General features: G+C 49.9%; 1 protein-coding gene across 1 annotated transcript in view; it reads left to right on the top strand.

Moving 5' to 3' along the window:
• Nucleotides 1-22,644, top strand: part of CASP6 (caspase 6) — a 215,652-nt gene that overhangs the window by 26,740 nt on the left and 166,268 nt on the right. Inside the window, exon 2 of the mRNA XM_078676677.1 lies at nt 4,963-5,004. Coding sequence (XP_078532803.1) covers nt 4,963-5,004 — 42 coding nt within the window. The remainder of the gene's footprint in view (nt 1-4,962; nt 5,005-22,644) is intronic.

Below are 22,644 nucleotides of genomic sequence, written 5' to 3'. Positions count from 1 at the left end.
CCTCTCCCCGCTCCGCCCCCTCCCCTGCCCGCAGTCTGTTCGAGACTGACATCGGCGGATGTTGCCGAATCTACCAGGCGAGTGCAGACACTAGTATACGACACTCTGGGCATTCTTCTAAAGTGTTGTGTAAGTATGTCCCGATACTATTTAATACAGTAAGGGACATAACATGATTGAACTTTTTAGCCATACACACGACCTTTCTTTGAGCTGTTGTTTCTAATAAACTGGCACTAACGGTGGCTCTACGTTTAAAGATATCTAGATGCACTGCTGGCGCAGATACTAACACGCGCTATAGAGGGGTTTTCTTTAATTGGGTTAGTCACCCATTGTTACTGCTATGGACCCATATTAAAGTTTTCATTGTAAGCCATGTGGGGCAATATCACTGGGGGGGGCAAATGCAACTCACCCCTCACCCTCACACAGTGCAATAGGTCTCGGAGCATTTGAGTTAGAGCTTTTAGAAATGTTTATGGCTTTTTTTTTTGTAATTCTTTAGCATTGGCTACAGGAAACAAAAATGCTAAAGATTTACAAAAAAACCCCATAAACAATTCTAAAAGCACTAACTCTAATGCTGCGAGACCTATTGCATTTCCAATGCTTGTTAACTGTGGTTGTCCAGTGAATTTCATTGTTTTTTATGATGTATGTATTCTTAAACCTCCACTACGCGTCCTTTGGCTGTGTGCAGGAGTGCATAATTGCAGGGCAGGGCTTGGCTGTATAGCAGGCCCTGCACCCTACCTGCATCATGCCCCCAGCCCTCCCTGCACAGGGTCATGGCAGGCCACCTATCCCTGCTGTGCACGGCCGCAGCAAGTAGCCAACATCCACTGACTATGTCCTTTCGCTGAACTGTTCCTGTTGGTGTTGGAGAAGGATCAGGGCTGATTTGCTGGGCTGACTGGGTCTAATCTGAGGTGGCATGGTGAGCAATATAATGATGGACTGGGAATTGGCCCTAGTAATTACCAAAGGCTGAGATTAATTCAATACTTTCTTGTTTACTTCATTGCAATGCTCTAAGTGTGACAGTCATGCCCAGATGTGTTTCCTGTGCTCACTATGCCACTGAAACCAAGTTGCACCTGAATGAAGAGGCAAAAACCAGGCTTAGGTTGCTTGTGTTCTGGTTCAGAAAAGATCTGCTTTTTTGGCAGACCAGGCTGGGCTGTTCCTAGAGAAGTGTGGCTCAGTGGAGAAGTGTGGCTCAATGGTTAGAGCGGCAGACCCTGATGCAGAGGTCTAGCCCGGGACAAGGGTTCAATTCCCTGCCTCAGCGGGTCTTGAGCTCAAAAATTCCACGGACCTGATCATTCTCGCCTCGGTGCCTATTCCAATCATGGAGTCCCACTCTGCAACTCTGGGCAATAGCTTGCTTAATCTACACAACGGCCCCCACAACGCTAAGGATGCCTGGCCTCCACCTTGGGGGTGCCCAGGAGTGGACACCTCACAGGGAAAGCCAGGATGGGTTCCACAGCGGTATTCGTACAAGCGCCTTGAGACCCTTGCGGGTGAGTAGTGCGCTATACAAGTATCATTTTTTTTTTATAGGCGTAGGACATAAGCTGATTTGCATATGGCTAGGTCTAATCATCTGAGATGGAAATGTAGGAAAAATAATGGTGGGCCTATTTTTACCTGTGAGTGAGAATAAGTCAAGCATTCCACTTATCAACACTTTTCTCTTTACCCGATTCTGATTAGACTGGTTTTTCCTGGTTTGTGGTTTGTGAGTGACTAGTTTCAACCATGTTCAATCGTTACTTCTTCATATATAATGGAACACAGAAATGCATGCTTTGTGTGAAGATTTCTTGTTAACCTATCCGTGTGGTTGTGGGGTGAGTCAACAAAATGGCTCTGTCCACTAAGTGCTTGTTGCTGGCATTTTGAGTAATCTACAGTTCAGTTTTGAATCAGTCAAAGCCATTTCAGCCTTTTATCCCTCCAGCTTGATAAATTGAGTAGCATTCATCTGGAATAGTAAAGCTCGATATTTACAACCTGTAGAAATGCATGGAGCTGAGCTGCTAAGCATTACATTAAAATCCAGTAATTATCGTAACGTGATATGTATACACTTGCTCTTTGTCATGTTGGATAGCGTTATTGGCTCCGTTCTCATTTATGTTGCCTGAGGTTTGCTTTTGCATGGAACCTATTGATGTAACCCATCCTCGTTCTGATGCAGGCAACATACAACACCGACAAGCAGCCAACTCTTGGAGAGCATTGCCATGGGCGGGACTACCTAATAGGCTCTAAACATGCAACAGTCACCTGCGCTCCGAGGCTTCAGGTGCAAACGAGTCAGTGATGTAACAAAAGCACCCGGAGCCCCTGCAGTGCAGGGGGAGCCCGAGCTCCTTGGGTGCCCACTGCGGCACTTGCAAGTCCATTGCCTGAGAGCTTCGGACTGGGTCCGGAGAGTGGGAGGTAGCCAGACGCGCAATGCCCATTGGGCTCAATGGGCTTCAGCCTCCCCCGTCGTGTATGTCAGCCCGGGCTGAGACAGCTTCCTGGGCACACACACCTGAGTACTTCACAGGTCTTTAAAAGACCATTTACTTGCTAACGAGGCTTAGTTGTGTTTTAACCCCTTCTTAGAGCCCCTGCATCTCCACTCTGCATATTGCTGGAAGAATCAGCCCCCCCGAAATATTTAGTAGCCCCCCTCTAAATTTGGCTCTAGTTGCGCCTCTATTGGTGGCCCTGGTTGTACTTTGCAGGGGGGCTCTAGTTTTGCTACACCAGTAACTGAGTTCCTTTGGGTCATGTGCTGCTCTTCCTACAAGTAGTTGGGCAGCTCACATATAATAATAATCCACATTTGTAAAGCGCACAATCACCCGTAAGGGTCTCTAGGCGCTGGGGGCCGTCGGGAAGATTAAGCAAGCTATTGCCCAGAGTCACATGGTGCTGGGCTAATCTGCCACCGGAGCCGGGGATCGAACCGTGATCCCCAGATTCCGGAGTCAGTCGCCCTGGCCGCGGCGCCACACCTCTTCCCAGATCAGTGGTGTATATGCCTCAGGTATCTCACCCCAACACGAGCATGAAAAGCCCAAAAGCCTGGTCTCACCCTTTTCCCGCACTCTCCATTCTCCTCAGAGTTCCTCGTTACTGAACCCTGCAATACATGCAATTTTGCGCTAATCTATCCCTCCGTCTTCCCTCCTCTGCGTCGCTTCATCTCAGCCACGACCTCTTCAGTTCCTCGTTTGATCAATCTTACATCCTCTGAGATTATGCCCGTAATAATGTTCTCAGTATTTGATGCAAGACATTACCTCTTCATTGTTCTTCTTATAATATAAAGCACCCCTGTACTTCACAGTGCACACGTGCTATGTAAAACCATCAAATACATTTTATAAAATGGATTAAGGCTTTGACTGAAGCCCTTTGTGTCACTCAGAATGTGAGCTGGTGAGGCGGAATGAAAGGAGATCCAGCCTGCTGCCTGAAATACAGTAAAACCCTCTACCTAGATCTTCACTAGGGGGCGAATCCCAAAATGGAGGCTGATACAAATTTTCAGTGTCCACTTAACTCTCAGTCTCAGCTGGACTATTTTTACAGTCACCTTGTTTACCTCCAAAGACTACTACATGCAAAACCTATTCACAGTTATCTGTCATCAAGCAGTATATAACTTTGTTCCAGGATTTCTGTAATCTTCTTTTATTTTATTTTTAAGAAATATTCCTACTAGTCCTCTTTGTTCAGCCTTAGCGAGACTACGGAAGGTGCTAGACATCTATCAGGAAGCACCACTGAACCTGCCTTTTCTTACACAGTCTCCAGGATTTGGATTATCTTTTGCACTGCTCTTTGATCCCAGTAAAATGTGTTCTTTTCACAATGACCTCAAAACCTAGCGGTGCAGTTTTTCAGTTTACTTTCCTATCTCCTGATAGAGTTCTTGCTTCTAGTGCCAGGATACACCCCTGGGTCGCTGTTCACATTTTGCAAGTCTCTTTTCATTCATTTATTCACACAGCGCCAGCAACACGGTAAAGGGGTAAAAGTTTTTTAAAAGGCACATATATTTATTTTTGAATTAATATATTTGTGCTCTTGACAATTATTTTGAGCTCTTTTTGTGATGTTTACACGTAAGTGATCTTATGTTTTTGTATTTTTTTGGTCCATACAAGGGAGGAAGGAGGGTGCGCCACACGTTCTTCAGATGGACCAAAGCTTAGGGCCGTGCTCTCCACAGAAAGGAGGCTAAGGGCTTTCACATATATTACACAGCCTCTACCGGGGACCTGTTCTTGCAAACACTGAGGACTTCTCCCATGAGATAATTCTCATTATACAATCTGCCTCCGCCTCTATGCTTTCCATGGCTGTGAATTTTGCCCGGTGTTCCCGCACTGTGCAGTCCCCTCCCCCACACATAGAACATGGAACCCATTCCCAACTCTCTGGAACCTCCACTTACCCTCGCATGATTACGTTTAAATCCGCTAAACACACACAATCTAGAAGAGCCTGACAAGACCAGATCAGATCACTCCCCTTGTTCTTTACCTTCTCCATACCTAGTTTTAGGTTAGGGTTTTAATATGCGAACCCTCCTTGGGGTATTTTATGGTTATGACTTCTTTATAGTTGCTAATGTGCTGTAACTACTGTCCACAACATATTCAAGACAAGTGTGATAGTCTGGCCTTGGAAAAATACCCTTATAATGCATATTTTAATTATACTCTGTTCTTTTGGGTTTACCATGGAATTCCTGTAATATTATACCAACATTACAGTATGTAATACAAATGCCAATAAACTGACGAAGGATGGACTGACAAAGTCATTGTTTTTTCTAATACCAGCTTTTCATATTATTGTTTTCGGTAAATGTTTAAAGAAATGTTTTTTATGTATAAGGATTATTATCTAAGGGCGGGCTATGATTGTCTGTGTTTTACATTACAGGAGCTATTGAAACCGACAGTCAACGAGTGCCGGGATCCGAAGGTGCAGTATGCAATTATTTGGGGATTTGGCGGGGCAGTCCCTAAAGCGTCAATATAGTTATTGTTCTTAAATTCCAAATTAACTAATTTGACAGAAAGACTACGGGATCAAGTTCAAACCCAACTGTCCTAAAAGAAGATGATTGTATCAAATGACATCATTGTCATGCCCCAAACAGCAATCCCTTGACGTTGGGGCTCCCTCAGCCTTATTTTCCAATATTTTGAAAGTAATGGAATGTGGTCTGTTTTCAGTGTCACCACCCATGAGACCTACTTCAGTCGGCCTTTCGGGTACCCACTACACCCAAGACAGCTCTAACTCCTCCAGATCTAAGTACTTGTAGAGACACATGCCAATGGTTCGATTTAGCAGCATGAAATTATAAAGGGGAAAAAAGTGTTAATAGACAGTCAATTAGCCAATAATCCTCCTTGTCACATTATAATCCACGGATAACCATATAAGGTTAGTTAGTTTATTACCTAGGCAAGAATATCTGGACATAGAGACACCTCAACACGAGGGTATAGAAATACAAAGGAATTAGCATGAAGCCAAATCTATGCATCCAATATAAATGGTGCAGCATGAACAAAACTATTAGTTCCAGAAGTAGGATACAGAGAATCAGGAAGTATGAGTTGAAATTTCCCTGCATCGAAGGTTGATGAATAAAGAGCATTAAGGGGGCGTGGCTTGGACGCCGATCGGGATGGCGGCGTGAGCTCGTAGCTCCGCGCAGAATCCCGTTAATTCTCCTGTTTTCGGAACCCTAGGCGGCCCGGAGACGACGCTCCTGCCCTCTGAAGTGTGAGGGGATAGCTGGACACTATTGGTGAGCCGCTGGGGGACTGCAGGCCCCGAGGAGACCGAGTCGAAGAAGCGGCTGAGGTGTTGCCGAGGGTGCGAAGAAAATGGCGGCGTGGAGTTCGGCGGGCCCCGAACTTCAGCTCTGAGCCGAGTTGTCGCCGACTGGCGAGGGATACTGGCGGGAGATCCTGCACTCAGCTGATCGAGGCACTGGGGTCGGCGGTGCTATGCCTTGGGGCCGAGTGACGCTGCCTTGACTCGCCAGGAGCTTGGGGACCCTGACTGGCTGCCGCCCGGAGACTCATCCTTTCCCCCTCAGGCTCCCGAGGGGGGCGGCGGAGAGGAGTGTACCTAGCTGGTCGTTGCTCCTGTGAGTTTCAGTGGAGACATTGCTCTGCCCGGTGCCCGACGACCGGCACTAGCCTACGGGCGCTGACGACAGCGGGCTCCGGGACCTGTGACGCAGCACCCTGGAATGGCGGCGACTGGAGGGCCGATGGCCGGGAGATGCACTGAGGAGGGCTCGGCGACATCGACTCGGCTGGGCGAGGGTCCCTCCCCGGAGCTTGACCGAGAACAGCGGCTGAACCGGCGATTGGATGCCATACTTGATGCGATCGCCTCGACTAAGGACGCGTTGCACCAGGACATCGCCCAAGTGGCCACGGGCCTAGGGCTGCTCCGCGCGGATCATGCGAAGCTAGCGGACAGAGTTAAGGACCATGACCAACTGTTGCTGGACCTGAAACCATCGGTGGTGGCCGCGGAGCATAGGATTGCGGACATGTTGGCCCGGCTGGACTCGCTGGAGCGGAGGGCGGAGGATGCCGAAGGCCGCAATAGGCGGAACAACGTGCGGGTCGTCGGCCTTCCGGAACGAATTGAGGGGGAGGATGCGGTGGCCTATATGGAGACCTGGTTCCGCACTGTGGTGGCGCCGGAGGGGCTCACTCCTTTTTTCACGCTGGAGCGGGCCCACCGGGTACCTGCTCGCCCGCCGGGGATTGGCCGCCCCCCCCGACCGATGGTGGTGAGGCTCCTCCACTACAAGGACCGAGATCTCCTCATTCAGCGGGCCAGGATGTCGGGCCCTTATGAGGTGGAGAACAGTAGGGTTACGATCTTCCCGGACTACACCCAAGCGGTCCAGAAAAACCGGGCATCATTCTTGGCGGTGAAGAAAGAACTCAGGGAGGAAGGCGTTCAGTATTCCTTGCTCTACCCGGCTAAGTTGCGGATCATCATGGATGGGGCTACGCACTTTTTTCAGACTCCGGACGAGGTTTGGCATTGGCTGGAGTCGTATAGAGCGGGGACGGACAGATCGCATAAAAGCAGACGAGATGACCCCAAGCGGCCCCGGGTGAGGCAATCGCAACGCATCAGATCCCGCAACAGGCGCCAGCGGGAGAAACGGGAGGCTCAAATGGCGGCGGAGAAGAGGGATGCACTCGCAGCGACGGCGGCCATTACAGGGTCGCAACAGAACAGTGAACGGGCAGAAACGGACTCGGGAGGGAAAGGCAGCAAGACGGGCGAGGAACTCTCGGAGGCGGAAAGCTCGAAGGGGCCGACGGTGACCCCACAGACTTCAGATGGTATCTTTTGCGGCTGAGATTGGACTGGGCTAGTTCGAGACTTCATGGTAGGGTGGTATCCTGCTGTTGGGGGACGGGATGCCGGGAGGGGAGGCTGTGTGCTTCGGGAGGGATGGAGGCGCGGGGTGCGGGCTCCGCTTGCTGGGGTCGGCGGCGACTCACCCCCTTGGGCCCTTAAGGCCGACTGTGGTGGAGACCACAGGGTAGGAGTGTGTGAAGTTGGTTCAAGGTTTGGATGGGGGCGGACATTGGGTTCGTGTGCTCTGTCCTGGGGAGTGGGGTTTGGGGAGTTTTTCTGTTTTGGGGGTGTTCGGGGGGGGCAACTGCATTGGGGGGGCTGTGAACATTCGTTATTTGATTTGGACTGTACGAAGTTGGAATGGGGACGTTACCTAATATGAAATGCCTGACGTGGAATGTCCGGGGGCTGCGAACTATGGTGAAACGTCATAAGGTCCATGCATATCTAGTACGCAGGGGGGTTCAGATTGCCATGCTCCAGGAGACTCATCTCACTAAGAAAGAGTGTACTGCCTTGCAGAAACGATGGAGGGGCCAGGTGTTTGGCACCACTTACTCAGCGTATGCCAGGGGGGTGCTGATCTGGGTGAGGGCGGGGATACCCTTTCAATTACTGAATCAAGTTGTGGATCCGGATGGCAGGTTTGTGGCGGTGGAGGGGAGGTTATATGGACGGGATGTGGTTTTCTGCTGTGTGTATGCGCCGAACACTGATCAAGCTCGATATTTTGATAGCCTCTCGGGGTCTTTGGCCTCTTTCCTGGCGGCCCCAATAGTGCTAGGGGGGGACTTTAACTCGATCACGGATGTGGCTCTGGATAGGTCCCATCCCCCCCTGGTGGACTCCCCGGTGCGCAGGTTAGCCGCGCACAGGAAGGACTGGCAGGATAGATGGGGGTTGTTGGATGTCTGGAGGGAGCGGCACAGGGAAACCAGGGATTATTCCTTTTACTCTGCTCTTCATGACCTGCATGTCAGGATTGATTCGGTGCTCTGCAGTGGATCCCTAGCCCCGCTGATCTCCCATGCGGAGTACTTGGCTAGGACGATCTCAGATCATAACCCCCTATTGGTGCACATTCAGTGGCAGAGAGAGCGCTCAGTAATTCCAACGTGGCGGCTTCGGCCGGAAACGCTTGAAGATCCTGTGTTCACTGATGCGGTTCGACAAGGCATTGATAGCTATTTCGGAGTGAATGAGGGGACGGCCACGAGTAGGTCCACTGAATGGGATGCAATGAAAGTGGTGGTGAGAGGAGTGTGTTTGGGTAGGTTTTTGAATGCTCGCACGGCTGTGTTGACTGACCTCATGAAAGCGGAAGAAAGGTTGAGGGATTTGGAGCGCCGCAGGCCAGCTAGGCCGGACTTACAGGCCCAGCTCTTAGAAGCGAAAGGAGTGGTCGCCACCGAGACGGAACGTTTACGATGCTATGATCACAGGCAATATATCATCAGGGCGCATGCGGAAAGAGACAAGGTGGGTACCCTCTTGGCCAGACTGGCTAATCCGGTACTTAGGGGCTCCCCGATCCTCGGCATTCGTACTGCGCAGGGAGAGATGGTATACACCCAAGCAGCGGTATTGGAATGTTTTAGGGGGTACTATGAGGAACTGTATCAGGGCCAACTGGGAGTGGGGGTCCAGGACATTGCGGAATACTTGGGGGCGAGGCAGCTTCCGGTCCTAGATGAGGAGGACGCGAAGGAACTGGGCGGCCCGATCACGCTCTCAGAAATACGAGCGGCCATTAAGCATATGGCCCGCAACAAAACGCCCGGGGTGGACGGATTACCGATTGAATTTTATCAGCGGTATGCGGACAGTTTGGCGCCCAGGCTGCTGGCGGTGTACGCTGAAGCCTTCGAGGCTGGGGTATTGCCTGGGTCCATGCGGGAGGCCTTGATTGTGCCGCTCCTAAAGCCTGGCCGGGATGCTGCGGATGTGAGGTCTTACCGCCCGCTATCCATGCTGACGGTGGATTATAAGATTCTGAGCCGAATACTGGCCACCAGGCTGGCCCCATATATGACGGGCCTGGTACATAGGGACCAGGCCGGGTTCATACCCACGAGGAGCACGGCGCTGAATATTCGCCGCCTGGTGGGGATAATGGACGCCATCTTGGACGAGGAGGGAGCCCCGGCGGTCCTATCCGTGGACATCGAGAAAGCCTTTGATAGCCTGGAATGGCAGTTCCTGGACGGAGTTTTGGAGAGGTTTGGCATGGGCGAGGGGTTCCGCAGGTGGACAGGGGTCTTGTATGCTTCGGCAGCGGCGAGGGTGCGTTTGGGCGGCCTGGTGTCTGCGGCGTACCCGGTGGGCAGGGGCACGCGGCAAGGATGCTCTCTGTCCCCCCTGTTGTTTGCTCTGGCGATCGAACCTTTGGCGGTCCATGCGAGGTCGGGTGTCAGATACGCGGGGATAGCGAGAGGCGGGCAGTGGCATTATATATCGCTGTATGCGGATGACTTGCTCCTGTACCTGGCTGACACCTCGCGGGCGTTGGCCGGTGCGATGGAGCTGTTGTCGGAGTTCGGCCGGCTGTCGGGCCTTAAGGTCAATTGGGCGAAGACTTGTGTGTTCCCGCTGCGAGCGGGCTCGCCCGTTCCTAGTGGCGACTTGGGCGTGGTGTGGGAGCCATCTTGTTTCACCTATCTGGGTGTTCGCATCTACCACGCGACTGCGGACCTCTTGGAGGGCAACATTGGTCGCTGTGTCCGGGCACTGAGGGGCAGCTTGTCTTTCTGGTCGACCCTCCCGCTGACGGTTCTGGGTAGGATTGCACTTTTGAAGATGGTGGCGCTCCCCCGCTTCCTCTATTATTTCCGAACGCTGCCGGTCTGGATTCCCCAAGGGGTCTTCAGAGACCTGAGATCGATGATAATTGGCTTCTTATGGGGACACGGCCGCCGTAGAGTGGCCCTGAGCACGCTCCTTCGCCCTAAGGTTGAAGGGGGCATGGCTGTGCCTGACTTCGAGCTGTATTATCTAGCGGCGCAGCTGCAGGTTCTTACACAGAACGTAGCTAGGGTGTTCCGGGGTCCAGAGGAGGACCGGGACCGAGGGATACGACGCCACGTGCTGTCTTATATTGTCATGCAGCAGAGGCTTGAGTTGCGGGCCCTCACTATGGAGGAAAGGACGCTCCGGCTGTGTTGGCAGAGGAGCCTTAGGAGAGCGAGGGCTTCGCGGCCTTATGCGCCGGAGATCCCGATCGGCATGCTGACGGCCTTGCCGCACGGGGGAGATTGGTCCCCGTTGCTGGATTGGGAGGAGGCGGGACTACAGGTGGTAGGCGACTTGTACATAGATGGGGCTTTGGCACCGTTCGAGGCGCTCCGGGACCAGTTCGGGCTGCCCGACGGGGGGTTCCTCCTGCACGCGGCAGTGGTGGCTGCCATACAGAAGCACTGGAAAGGGGGGCTCGTAGAACCCACGACGACTATGGCGTGCCAATATGTGGTGATGGCAGCAGGCACGGTTAAAGCTGTGACGTGCCTCCATAATAGGATGCTGAATGAGGGACTGGAGCCACTCCTGGGGCTCAAGGCTAAATGGGAGGAGAGTGTGGGCCGGCACATACCGGATACGGCTTGGGGACACATCCTGCGGCGCACGTGGAAGGGCACGAGAAACGCGCGCTTTCAGCAAGTGCATTTCTATGTGCTTCATAGGGCCTATTTAACTCCAGAGAAATTACAGCGGTACTTCCAGGTGCCGGAAGCCCGATGCCCACGGTGTTCGTCTCTGGGAGCGGACATGGATCACTTGTTCTGGAAGTGCCCGCAATTGGGGACCTATTGGGCGGAGGTAGGGGGACTCCTGAATGCAGTGACAGATAGGGAGGTGGAATTCGATATGGCGGCGTGCCTGCTGCTCTGGTTCCCGCCCACTAAACGCACCAAGGTGACGAGCAAGTTCCTTGATCTGGGTCTGATATTGGCGCAGAGGGAGATATCGTGGCATTGGAAGTCCAGGGGGGGGCCCTCGCTGCGTAGATGGAAGAATGAATTGCTGCGGTGGTCTGCCTGCGAGAGTGTGCTCCGGATGCGGCAGGCTGTTAAGATGGGGAATGAGACGGTTTTGGATGCGGCGCGTGCATGGGAGCTAGTGGTGCAGGCCTTGCGTGATTCTTTTGTGGACGACGAGGATGGGGAGAACTAAGCCAGTGGACACCACGGGGCGAACACAGAAGTGCTATATTCCGCACTGTGGTGGTTCCATCTAACTCGACAGGACGAGGCGTACGCCCAGCAGTTGCCGGGGGGGGGGGCCTTGGGGGGGACTGGTTCATGGGGGTTCGGGGTGGGACGGAAGCCACTGGATGGTAGCCGCCTGGGTGCCTTGACTCTACTAGGATGGTTGGCACAGTGTGGAGTATGAAAGGGCTGGAGGGAGCAGCCAGGCGAGATAGAACGATAGCACCTAGGGTAGGCCCCGATATGTCACTGCTTTACCTCTGGGATGGCTGACGGAGATGTTGTTGTGGGTGGGGGGGATAAAAGCAGATACGTACAACGACTTTTCGACCATGGTCCCCGTGGGACGTGCACCGTGCTTTTCCTATTGAATGTACTAACATGCCGCCCGGCCCCCGGGATGCGGGCTGAATGGCTGTGTACAGTTTGGACTTCTTAGTGGACGAGGGGATGTCATGAGAGCACTGGTTGATTGATTGTATCCTGTGGTTTCTAATTCTGCAATAAAAATATATTTGAAAAAAAAATGAATAAAGAGCATTAAATCTATCCCTACTCTATCACTAAGATGAAATCCTTACATTCGCTCAAGACAACATCCCTCGATGATGCCCTAACATTAAGGAGCCTCTTTTTAGTTCTTTTTTACAAAAATGTTGAATATCCACAGGGGTCTTAAGATTCATGGCCAAATTACATTCAATTAAAAGACCAAAAATATGATTTAGCCCTACATGAGCATTTCAGTGAAAAAAAGAAAGGTGTCAATACGTGTAGACTTCCTAAGAAGCCTCTCAATTATCAATAAGTAAGTAGCATAAAGCCACTATTGAATGAGAAAGAGCTCATTCTCGGATGCTCCCTCTCCGAAGGCAAGAAAGAAGTGGGCCTGTCCCTAATTCCAACAATCTGTTATTCACAAGTAGCTTTCCCATAATGCACAGCGTGAGCATATTCCACAATGAGCAGTCATGGGAGTACTTTTCAACGGTGTTCTCCGTGTACATCCCTCGTAACAATTCATCCTTGGCTACCATGCCTTCTCCTGTGTGAATCCGTCTCTGTCTTTATCACCTCCAAACCATGTAACTGTATCTTCTTTTCTCCTTGCCTGGCTACTAAAATAAAGACGTTACATTTTTCCTAATGAATACTTCTCCACCTGCAATGTAATTGTGAGAAAGAACAGATTCCACAGTGCACATTAAATTCAAACTATTAATTCTAAAGCGAGAGTTGTCAGGGACTGGCATTTCAGGCCTACAACTTTAGCTAACATAAGAACATATCACTCTAAGCATTAACAGATTTACATAACTCTATGGTGTTTCGGCTAACACATCTTACCATAAATAGCATTGCTAATCACATTTAGTATATGAGTAGTGTCAACTTGACAACACATGTTTTCCATGTTAATGTTTCCTTCTATTTATATATAAATTCTTTATTCAGAATTTCAGGTTCAGAAATCCATAAAAGTAGTGTTAATACATAAAATTTTTCAATTAAAAAGAATTTTCAACGTAAGATTTTTAAAATACAATAAGTTTTAGTATGGGGAAATTATTTTTACAGTACAAATTAAATGCATTAGTTAATTATATTTACAAATTTTTCCTGTGTCTAAATATGCATTTCAAAAAATTTAGAACATGATAGCAAGTGGTTTCTGTGTCTAGGTACTGTAAGTATAGCATAGCTGGACGACACTGCTTAAATCCCCGAGATTTTAACAAGGACAATAACCACAATTTACGGTGTTCTTTGTAAAATTTACAAAACAAAGCTACATGTATAGTGGTTTGTACTGAAGTTTCGTCACAGGGACAGGGGGGTAGAGGCTTGACCCAAGAGTTCCTTTCCGGAAAGGCTACTAGCCTGTGAAATAAGTTTAACCTGAATCTCGTCAGAAGGAAACGGTCAAATGTACTCACTTCAAGGTTTAAGTAGGGCTGAATGGTAAGCAGTGGCGTCACTGGGGTTGGTGTCACCCGGTGCGGGTAACTCATGGTGTCACCCCCTCACGACTTAACGCATGGACCACCTCTGTCGGAAATGTACGGCGCTAGGTACTGTCTTACTCCCTCTAGCTCCCTCTCTCTGTCGAGCTCCCTCTAGCTCCCTCTTTCTGTTTTACTCCCTCTAGCTCCCTCTGTCTGTCTCTTTCTCTGTCTTACTCCCTCTAGCTCCCTCTGTCTCTCTGTCAAACTCCCTCTAGCTCCCTCTCTCTCTGTCAAACTCCCTCTAGCTCCCTCTCCCTTTGTCTTACTCCCTCTAGCTCCCTCTCTCTGTCTTGCTCCCTCGAGACCCCTCTCTCCCTCTCTTACTGCTTCTAGCTCCCTCTCTCTCTGTCTTACTCCCCCTAGCTCCCTCTCTCTCTGTCTTACTCCCTCTAGCTCCCTCTCTCTCTGTCTTACTCCCTCTCTCTGTCTTACTCCCTATAGCTCCCGCTCTCTCTCTCTCTTACTCCCTCTAGCTCCTTCTCTCTCTCTTACTCACTCTAGCTCCTTCTCTCTCTCTTACTCCCTCTAGCTCCCTCTCTCTCTGTCTTGCTCCCTCTAGCTCCCTCTCTGTTTTACTTCCTCTAGCTCCCTCTCTCTCTCTCTGGCTTGCTCCCTCTAGCTCCCTCTCTCTGTATTACTCCCTCTAGCTTCCTCTCTCTCTGTCTTACTCCCTCTCTCTGTCTTACTCCCTATAGCTCCCGCTCTCTCTCTCTCTTACTCCCTCTAGCTCCTTCTCTCTCTCTTACTCCCTCTAGCTCCCTCTCTCTCTTACTCCCTCTAGCCCCTCTCTCTCTGTCTTGCTCCCTCTAGCTCTCTCTCTCTCTCTGTCTTGCTACCTCTAGCTCTCTCTCTCTCTCTGTCTTACTCCCTCTAGCTCTCTCTCTCTCTGTCTTACTCCCTCTAGCTCCCTCTCTCTCTGTCTTACTCCCTCTAGCTCCCTCTCTCAGTGTCTTACTCCCTCTAGCTCCCTCTCTCTGTCTAGCTCCCTCTAGCTCCCTCTCTCTCTCTTACTCCCCCCTAGCTCCTTTCTCCCTCTGTCTTGCTCCCTCTAGCTCCCTCTCTTTCTATCTTAATCCCTCTACCTCCCTCTCTCTGTCTAGCTCCCTCTGTCTCACTCTGTCTTACTCCCTCTAGCTCCCTCTCTCTCTGTCTTACTCCCTCTAGCCCCCTCTCTCTCTGTCTTACTCCCTCTAGCTCCTTCTGGCTCCCTCTCTCTTACTCACTCTAGCTCCCTCTCTCACTGTCTTGCTCCCTCTAGCTCCCTCTCTCTCTGTCAAACTCCCTCTAGCTCCCTCTCTCTCTGTCAAACTCCCTCTAGCTCCCTCTCCCTCTGTCTTTCTCCCACTAGCTCCCTCTCTCTGTCTTGCTCCCTCGAGCCCCCTCTCTCCCTCTCTTACTGCTTCTAGCTCCCTCTCTCTCTGTCTTACTCCCTCTAGCTCCCTCTCTCTCTGTCTTACTCCCTCTAGCTCCCTCTCTCTGTCTTACTCCCTATAGCTCCCGCTCTCTCTCTCTTACTCCATCTAGCTCCTTCTCTCTCTCTCTTACTCCCTCTAGCTCCCTCTCTCTCTGTCTTGCTCCCTCTAGCTCCCTCTCTGTTTTACTTCCTCTAGCTCCCTCTCTCTCTCTCTCTGTCTTGCTCCCTCTAGCTCTCTCTCTCTGTCTTGCTCCCTCTAGCTCCCTCTCTCTGTATTACTCCCTCTAGCTTCCTCTCTCTCTGTCTTGAGCCCTCTAGCCCCCTCTCTCTTACTCCCTCTAGCTCCCTCTCTCTCTTACTCCCTCTAGCCCCTCTCTCTCTCTGTCTTGCTCCCTCTAGCTCTCTCTCTCTCTCTCTGTCTTGCTCCCTCTAGCTCTCTCTTTCTCTGTCTTACTCCCTCTAGTTCTCTCTCTCTCTGTCTTGCTCCCTCTCTCTCTCTCTTACTCCCTCTAGCCCCTCTCTCTCTCTGTCTTGCTCCCTCTAGCTCTCTCTCTCTCTCTCTCTGTCTTGCTCCCTCTAGCTCCCTCTCTCTCTGTCTTACTCCCTCTAGCTCCCTCTCTCTCTGTCTTACTCCCTCTAGCTCCCGCTCTCTCTCTTACTCCCTCTAGCTCCTGCTCTCTATCTAGCTCCCTCTAGCTCCCTCTCTCTCTCTCTTACTCCCCCCTAGCTCCCTCTCCCTCTATCTTGCTCCCTCTAGCTCCCTCTCTTTCTATCTTAATCCCTCTACCTCCCTCTCTCTGTCTAGCTCCCTCTCTCCCTGTCTTACTCCCTCTAGCTCCCTCTGTCTCACTCTGTCTTACTCCCTCTAGCTCCCTCTCTCTCTGTCTTACTCCCTCTAGCTCCCTCTCTCTCTGTCTTACTCCCTCTAGCTCCTTCTGGCTCCCTCTCTCTTACTCACTCTAGCTCCCTCTCTCACTGTCTTGCTCCCTCTAGCTCCCTCTCTCCCTGTCAAACTCCCTCTAGCTCCCTCTCTCTCTGTCAAACTCCCTCTAGCTCCCTCTCCCTCTGTCTTTCTCCCACTAGTTCCCTCTCTCTGTCTTGCTCCCTCGAGCCCCCTCTCTCCCTCTCTTACTGCTTCTAGCTCCCTCTCTCTCTGTCTTACTCCCTCTAGCTCCCTCTCTCTCTGTCTTACTCCCTCTAGCTCCCTCTCTCTGTCTTACTCCCTCTAGCTCCCGCTCTCTCTCTCTTACTCCCTCTAGCTCCCGCTCTCTCTCTTACTCACTCTAGCTCCTTCTCTCTCTTACCCCCTCTAGCTCCCTCTCTCTGTCTTGCTCCCTCTAGCTCCCTCTCTCTGTTTTACTTCCTCTAGCTCCCTCTCTCTCTGTATTGCTCCCTCTCTCTGTCTTACTCCCTCTAGCTTTCTCTCTCTGTCTTACTCCCTCTAGCACCCTCTCTCTTACTCCCTCTAGCTCCCTCACTCTCTTACTCCCTCTAGCCCCCTCTCTGTCTTGCTCCCTCTAGCTCTCTCTCTCTCTGTCTTACTCCCTCTAGCTCCCTCTCACTCTGTCTTGCTCCCTCTAGCTCCCTCTCTCTCTCTTACTCCCTCTAGCTCCCTCTCTCTTGCTCCCTCTAACTCCCTCTGTCTCCCTCTCTCTCTGTCTTACTCCCTCTGGCTCCCTCTCTCTCTCTCTTACTCCCTCTAGCTCCCTCTCTCTCTCTTACTCCCTCTAGCTCCCTCTCTCTCTCTCTTACTCCCTCTAGCTCCCTCTCTCTCTGTCTAGCTCCCTCTCTCTCTCTGTCTTACTCCCTCTAGCTCCCTCTGTCTCCCTCTCTCTGTGTCTTACTCCCTCTAGCTCCCTCTCTCTCTGTCTTACTCCCTCTAGCTCTCTCTCTCTCTGTCTTGCTCCCTCTAGCTCCCTCTCTCTGTGTAGCTCCCTCTCTCTCTGTCTTGCTCCCTCTAGCTCCCTCTGTCTCCCTCTCTCTCTGTCTTACTCCCTCTAGCTCCCTCTCTCTGTCTTACTCCCTCTAGCTCCCTCTCTCTGTCTAGCTCCCTCTCTCTCTGTCTAGCTCCCTCTCTCTCTCTGTCTTACTCCCTCTAGCTCCCTCTCCCTCTCTCTCTGTCTTACTCCCTCTAGCTCCCTCTCTCTGTCTTACTCCCTATAGCTCTCTCTCTCTCTGTCTTGCTCCCTCTAGTTCCCTTTGTCTCTATCTTGCTCCCTCTAGCTCCCTTTGTTTCTATCTTACTCCCTCTAGCTCCCTCTGTCTTACTGCCTCTAGCTTCCTCTGTCTCCCTTTCTGTCTTACTCCCTCTAGCTCCCTCTCTCTCTGTCTTTCTCACTCTAGCTCCCTCTCTCTCTGTCTTTCTCACTCTAGCTCTCTCTCTCTGTCTTACTCCCTCTAGCTCGCTCTCTCTCTCTGTCTTACTCCCTCTAGCTCCCTCTCTCTCTCTGTCTTACTCCCTCTAGCTCCCTCTCTTTATGTCTTGCTCCCTCTAGCTCCCTCTCTCTCTGTCTTACTCCCTCTAGTCCCCACTCTCTGTCTAGCTCCCTCTCTCTCCCTCTCTCTCTGTCTTACTCCCTCTGTCTCCCTCTCTCTCTGTATTACTCCCTCTAGATCCCTCTGTCTCCCTCTCTCTCTTACTCCATCTGTCTTCCCTGGATTTGCATAAACAAGAGTGCGAGCAACAGGTGGCACTGTAGTGAAGAGCAAGCTGAAATTTGGAACTGGTTCACTGGAAGACTGAAGACTGTGCAAGATACTGAAAAATAGGAAACCATGCACCCTCAGATGCTGCTATAGAGTTCACTTGTGAGCAAAGAAAATTGCAGTCAAGCATTTCAGATCTCCTGCGAGACGCTGGCGAGGGTGAACAGCATGAGGAACAAGCTTGCACAGGGAGCGACAGTAAAGGTGAGAGCAGAGGCGAGGCTGCAGCAGATTGGTGTCACCCCATGATTTGGTGTCACCCGGTGCGGTCCGCACCCCCCGCACCCCCCTAGTGACGCCACTGATGGTAAGGGTAGTCTGGATCATTATAGCGTGTTGGACAGAGGGCTTGCCCGATTCAACAAGAAGTCTCAAATTGTCTAAGTGACCCAGGGCCAGATCTTTTAGCTCTTTCTTAGAGATTTCACTAATATTTTCCGGAATGAGATAATAAATCTCCAATCCTAGGTCAGTGAGAAAGTTCTTAATATAGGCTAGCCACTTTATTTTTTGAGAATGGTCCAATGCCATGGCATCTGCCACTATCCTTTTTGTCAACACGTTTTTTTCCGAGGTCCAGATACGCCGCCATAGGAGCAGCGGTTGAATTCTTACCAGATCCTCAAGATATGGGGTGCCTAGTTCTACATGGCACGCATATGTTGAGGATCTCTTTGGAGCCATCAGGAGAAACCTAAAAAATGCATTTTCTGCAACCTGTAGGGCAGAGACATCTGTGTGGCCCCAAACGCCAGCCCCATACAGTGCAGTTGACTGACATTTGGCTCTGTATATTTTTAATAGTTCTAGGGGTGGGCGTTTGCCCAGTTTTTGTGTGAAGGAGACCAAGGCTGCTATGGCTCTCTTGAAACAATGTTTCCTGGCTTCAACTGCCGCCTTCCAAGTCAGTTTGTCATCTATCATAATGCCCAGGTAACAGTAATCAGGAGTAAATTCTATTTTTGGGTTTTTTAGCACTAGTTCTTTGGGCTGTTTCCTCCCTGTGCCTGCCGTCATAACAAAAGTCTTTGTCACATTTATGTGGAGATCAAGATTGCCCATAAACGAAGAATATCTACTAAGAACGTTCTGGAGTTCACGAGGGGTCCGAGCCAGCAGAACGGCGTCATCTGCGTAGAGTAGAGCGGGAATCGGGCATTGTTTTGCCTGCGGGAGGTCCTGGGCACCCCTCAAAAGCTCAACCTCCAAGCTGTTAGTGTAGAGGGAGAATAAGAAGGGCGCCAGGACACAACCTTGCCTGACTCCACGCTCCACTCCGAATGACGCCGATAGCTCGCCCCTTGTGCCAAAACGGACTCTTGCGGAAGGCTTAGAATACAACTCCCTCAAAAAGTTTAAAAGTGGCAAATCTACCCCCCATTTGAGACAGCACTGACCATAGTTTTTCGTGGGAGACACAGTCAAATGCGGCAGACAAGTCCACATAGACCATGTAGAGTCTGTCTTGCTTTGCATGTAAGTATTTCCCCATGATGATGGAGAGGTTAAGGGCCTGTTCCACTGTCCCGAAGCCCTCCCGGAAACCAAATTGCAAATCAGAGAGAATGTTTCTCTCCTCTGCCCATTGCTGTAATCGCTCCAGTATTACCCTGCCTGCTATCTTGCCCAATGAATCCAACAAGGATATCGGGCGATAGCAGGCAGGGTCCAGGCGATTTCCCTTTTTAAAAATCGGGACCATCACAGACCGTGTCCAGGACTCCAAGAGTCCTTTCTTTGCGGCTGCCGTGCATACCCTGGTAAGGATGGGGGCCCAAAGATCTATATTATGTTTAAAAAGGTCTGCCGGGACTCCGTCCGGGCCAGGGGCTTTTCCGTTTTTAGTTGCTTTTAAGGCCAGGAGGATCTCTGGGGTTTCAAACTCTATTTGAATGGGATAGATGACATCTGGAAGTGTTTCTTGTTCAACTTCTTGGTTTGTTGCCCGCTTTTGGAAGATTTTGGAAAAGTGGGATACCCATTCTGACTCATATATGGCTACTTCAATTTTTGAGATCTTATCATCTGCCAAGAATGGGGTTCTCACTACTCTCCAGAATGCTTCACTATTTCTTTCTTGGGCACTAGAGTGGAGTTCGTCCCATAGGGCCTGCTTTAGTTCCGCCTTTCTCTTTTTCCTTGTTACAAGGTACTCATTTCTTAAGATGGCAATCTGGTGGGAATCCCTATCATCTTTATTTAGTGCTAATTTAAGTTTATTATGAGCCTGGGTGCAGTCGTGATTAAACCAGCTTTTATCGCTCCGGGGTCGAGTACTTGGCCTGGCTGTGAGTACAATTTTTATTTTTTCCATAATTATGGAAAAATTACTGAGTACCTCCTCATCCCCCGTCGTTAAGTCTAGGCATTTCATAAACTGGGAGTGAGTGGCTTTTATCAGCTCTTCAGTGAGTTCTCCAGGGTTTATCTTCCCCCATTTTATTGAAAAACCGTTTAATTGGCCCAGACTTAAGTTGTTCTGAGTCAGTGCATTAGCTATTATTTGGGGTAAGGACCGTTGTTGGATTAGGTTCAGTTTCAATTTAAGAACAGAATGATCGCTTAAAATGTTTGGGATGACTTCAAAGAGTTTAACCCTAGTTTGGAGACCTGCAGATATTAAGATGTAGTCGACCGTTGACGAGAACCCCCTTCCCACATAGGTTGGTTCTAAGCTGTTCATGCTGCCGTCTGAGGTGTTAACTATCTGGAGGTCCAGATCTGATAGAAGGTCGTTCATTAAAATACCATATTTAGTATGGGAAAAGTGAAAGAGGGGATTACCCTCCTCGGTCATCATCCCAGCAGTTTTTCTCCAACTTCTTACAATAATGGAGATTAAAGTCCCCCGCCCATATAAAAAAGACAGAACCCTTTTCACCTTTTTTTTCCCTTAGGGTACATAGTTTCTCATGTAGGTTTGTTATCGCCCTCAATAACTGTTGTTCCTCGAGATTCTATTTATATTAATTTTCTATGTCAATTATCCATACTACTTCTCAGTAACCTAAAATACGTCACATAGTTACATTAATACATTTCACAATTCTAACACTTCACGTTAATATAATTGTATGATTATATGCTAGTGCGCTCTACTCGTGATTATGATGCACCCCTACAAATGGAATGAGATTTCCGCTCTATCATATATATGAAGTATAATGGTAATATTTTCCTGTGGGAGTAATGTTTTGTTATTTGTTTGCTTACTTTGATAAAACGCGACAGCCATTAAAGTATAAGTGCATGTTCATTAGTTAAATAAAGGTGTAAATTTACCATTTTACAATTTCATTTATTCTCAGAACAGTAAATACCAATAAGATGAGAAAAAAATAAATGGATAATTACAGACAGAAATGTAAAAACAAAATAACATCAAACTGTGAGCCCTATTTATGAGTTACTTACCTCTCATTTTCTAAAACATATTTATTTTGTTGCTTTTCTGCAATTAATATGTTCTTGCTGCCTAGTCTTCACTCTAGTGCAGAGGTCTTCAATCTGTGGGGCGCGACCCCCAGGGGGGTCGTGGAGTCCTGGGAAGGGGGTCGCAGATTCTGCAGAGTGAAGTTCTTGGCATTGGGCTGATCGAGGATGTTCACGGCGGAGGCCTAATTCACACCGAGTTGTGAAAAACATCAACGCCTCATTAACAAGTAAAAGGTCTTTTAAAGACCTGTCAAGTACTCGGGTGTGGCTGTGTGTTTGTGTCCCTGAAGCTGTTTCAGCCGGGCTCACTTACACGAGCTGGGGAGGGGGAGCTGGGGGGGGGGGCTGGGGGAGCAGACTGTTGTGTAGCCCTTTGAGTTCAATGGATGTTGCGCGCCTGGAGCTGTGGGTCCCGTGACACGTCCCCCGCCCCCAGCAGGGAGGCACAGAGATGCCCTCCCATGAGCGGGAAAGAAGAAGGAAGAAGACGCAGAGAGATACTGATCCCATGAGAGAGGCACAGAAAAGGTGGGTGGATGAATGATGGGTGGATGGATGGATGTAAGGCTGAAGGATGGATGGATGTGTGAAAAGGTGGGTGGATGAAAGGGTGGATGGATGGATGAAAGGGTGGATGGATGGATGAAAGGGTGGATGGATGGAAGGATGAAAGGGTAGATGGATGGATAAAAGGTTGCATGGATGAATGATGAATGATGGATGGATGGATGTGTAAAAAGATGGGTGGATGAATGATGGGTAAACGGATGAATGAAAGGGTGGATGGATGAATGATGGAAGTATGGATGGAAGGATGAAGGGTGGATGGATGAAGGATAGATTGGTGAAGGATAGATGTATGGATGGAAGGATGAAAGGGTGGACAGATGAAGGATGGATGGATGAAAGGGTGGATGGATGTATGGATGGATAAAAGGTTGCATGGATGAATGATGCATGGATGTATGTGTGAAAAGGTGGGGGAATGAATGATGGGTGGATGGATGGATGAAAGGGTGGATGTATGTATGGATGAAAGGGTGGATGGATGAAGGATGGATGTATGGATGAAGGATGGATGTATGGATGGAAGGATGAAAGGGTGGATGGATGGATGTGTGAAAGTGTGGGTGGATGAATGATGGATGGATGTGATGAGGTCTAACAGGCGCATTTATGGTTGTCAAAAGTTGATGATGAGGAGTACCAGTTTCTAGAAACTTTTGTCGGAAGGGGGTCCTTACGCCTAAAAAGGTTTTACAAGGGGGTCTCGGCATCAAAAGGTTTGAAGGCCTCTGCTCTAGTGGCATGTTGACTCCGGTGCATAAAGCTTTTTTTTCTACCTGTTCTGAAGGAGAAGACAGGGTTTTGTTAGAGATCGGGCGTGCGAATTATGCTTACTGCCTTTACTTCTGAAAACACCAACATTTTATAACTTCCTGTTCCA

Source organism: Lissotriton helveticus, chromosome 2_1 (genome assembly GCF_964261635.1).
Source record: "Lissotriton helveticus chromosome 2_1, aLisHel1.1, whole genome shotgun sequence".
NCBI classification, from domain to species: Eukaryota; Metazoa; Chordata; class Amphibia; order Caudata; family Salamandridae; genus Lissotriton; species Lissotriton helveticus.
The sequence above is the reverse complement of the archived record's forward strand: the minus strand, read 5'-3'. Positions and strand labels throughout refer to the sequence as shown.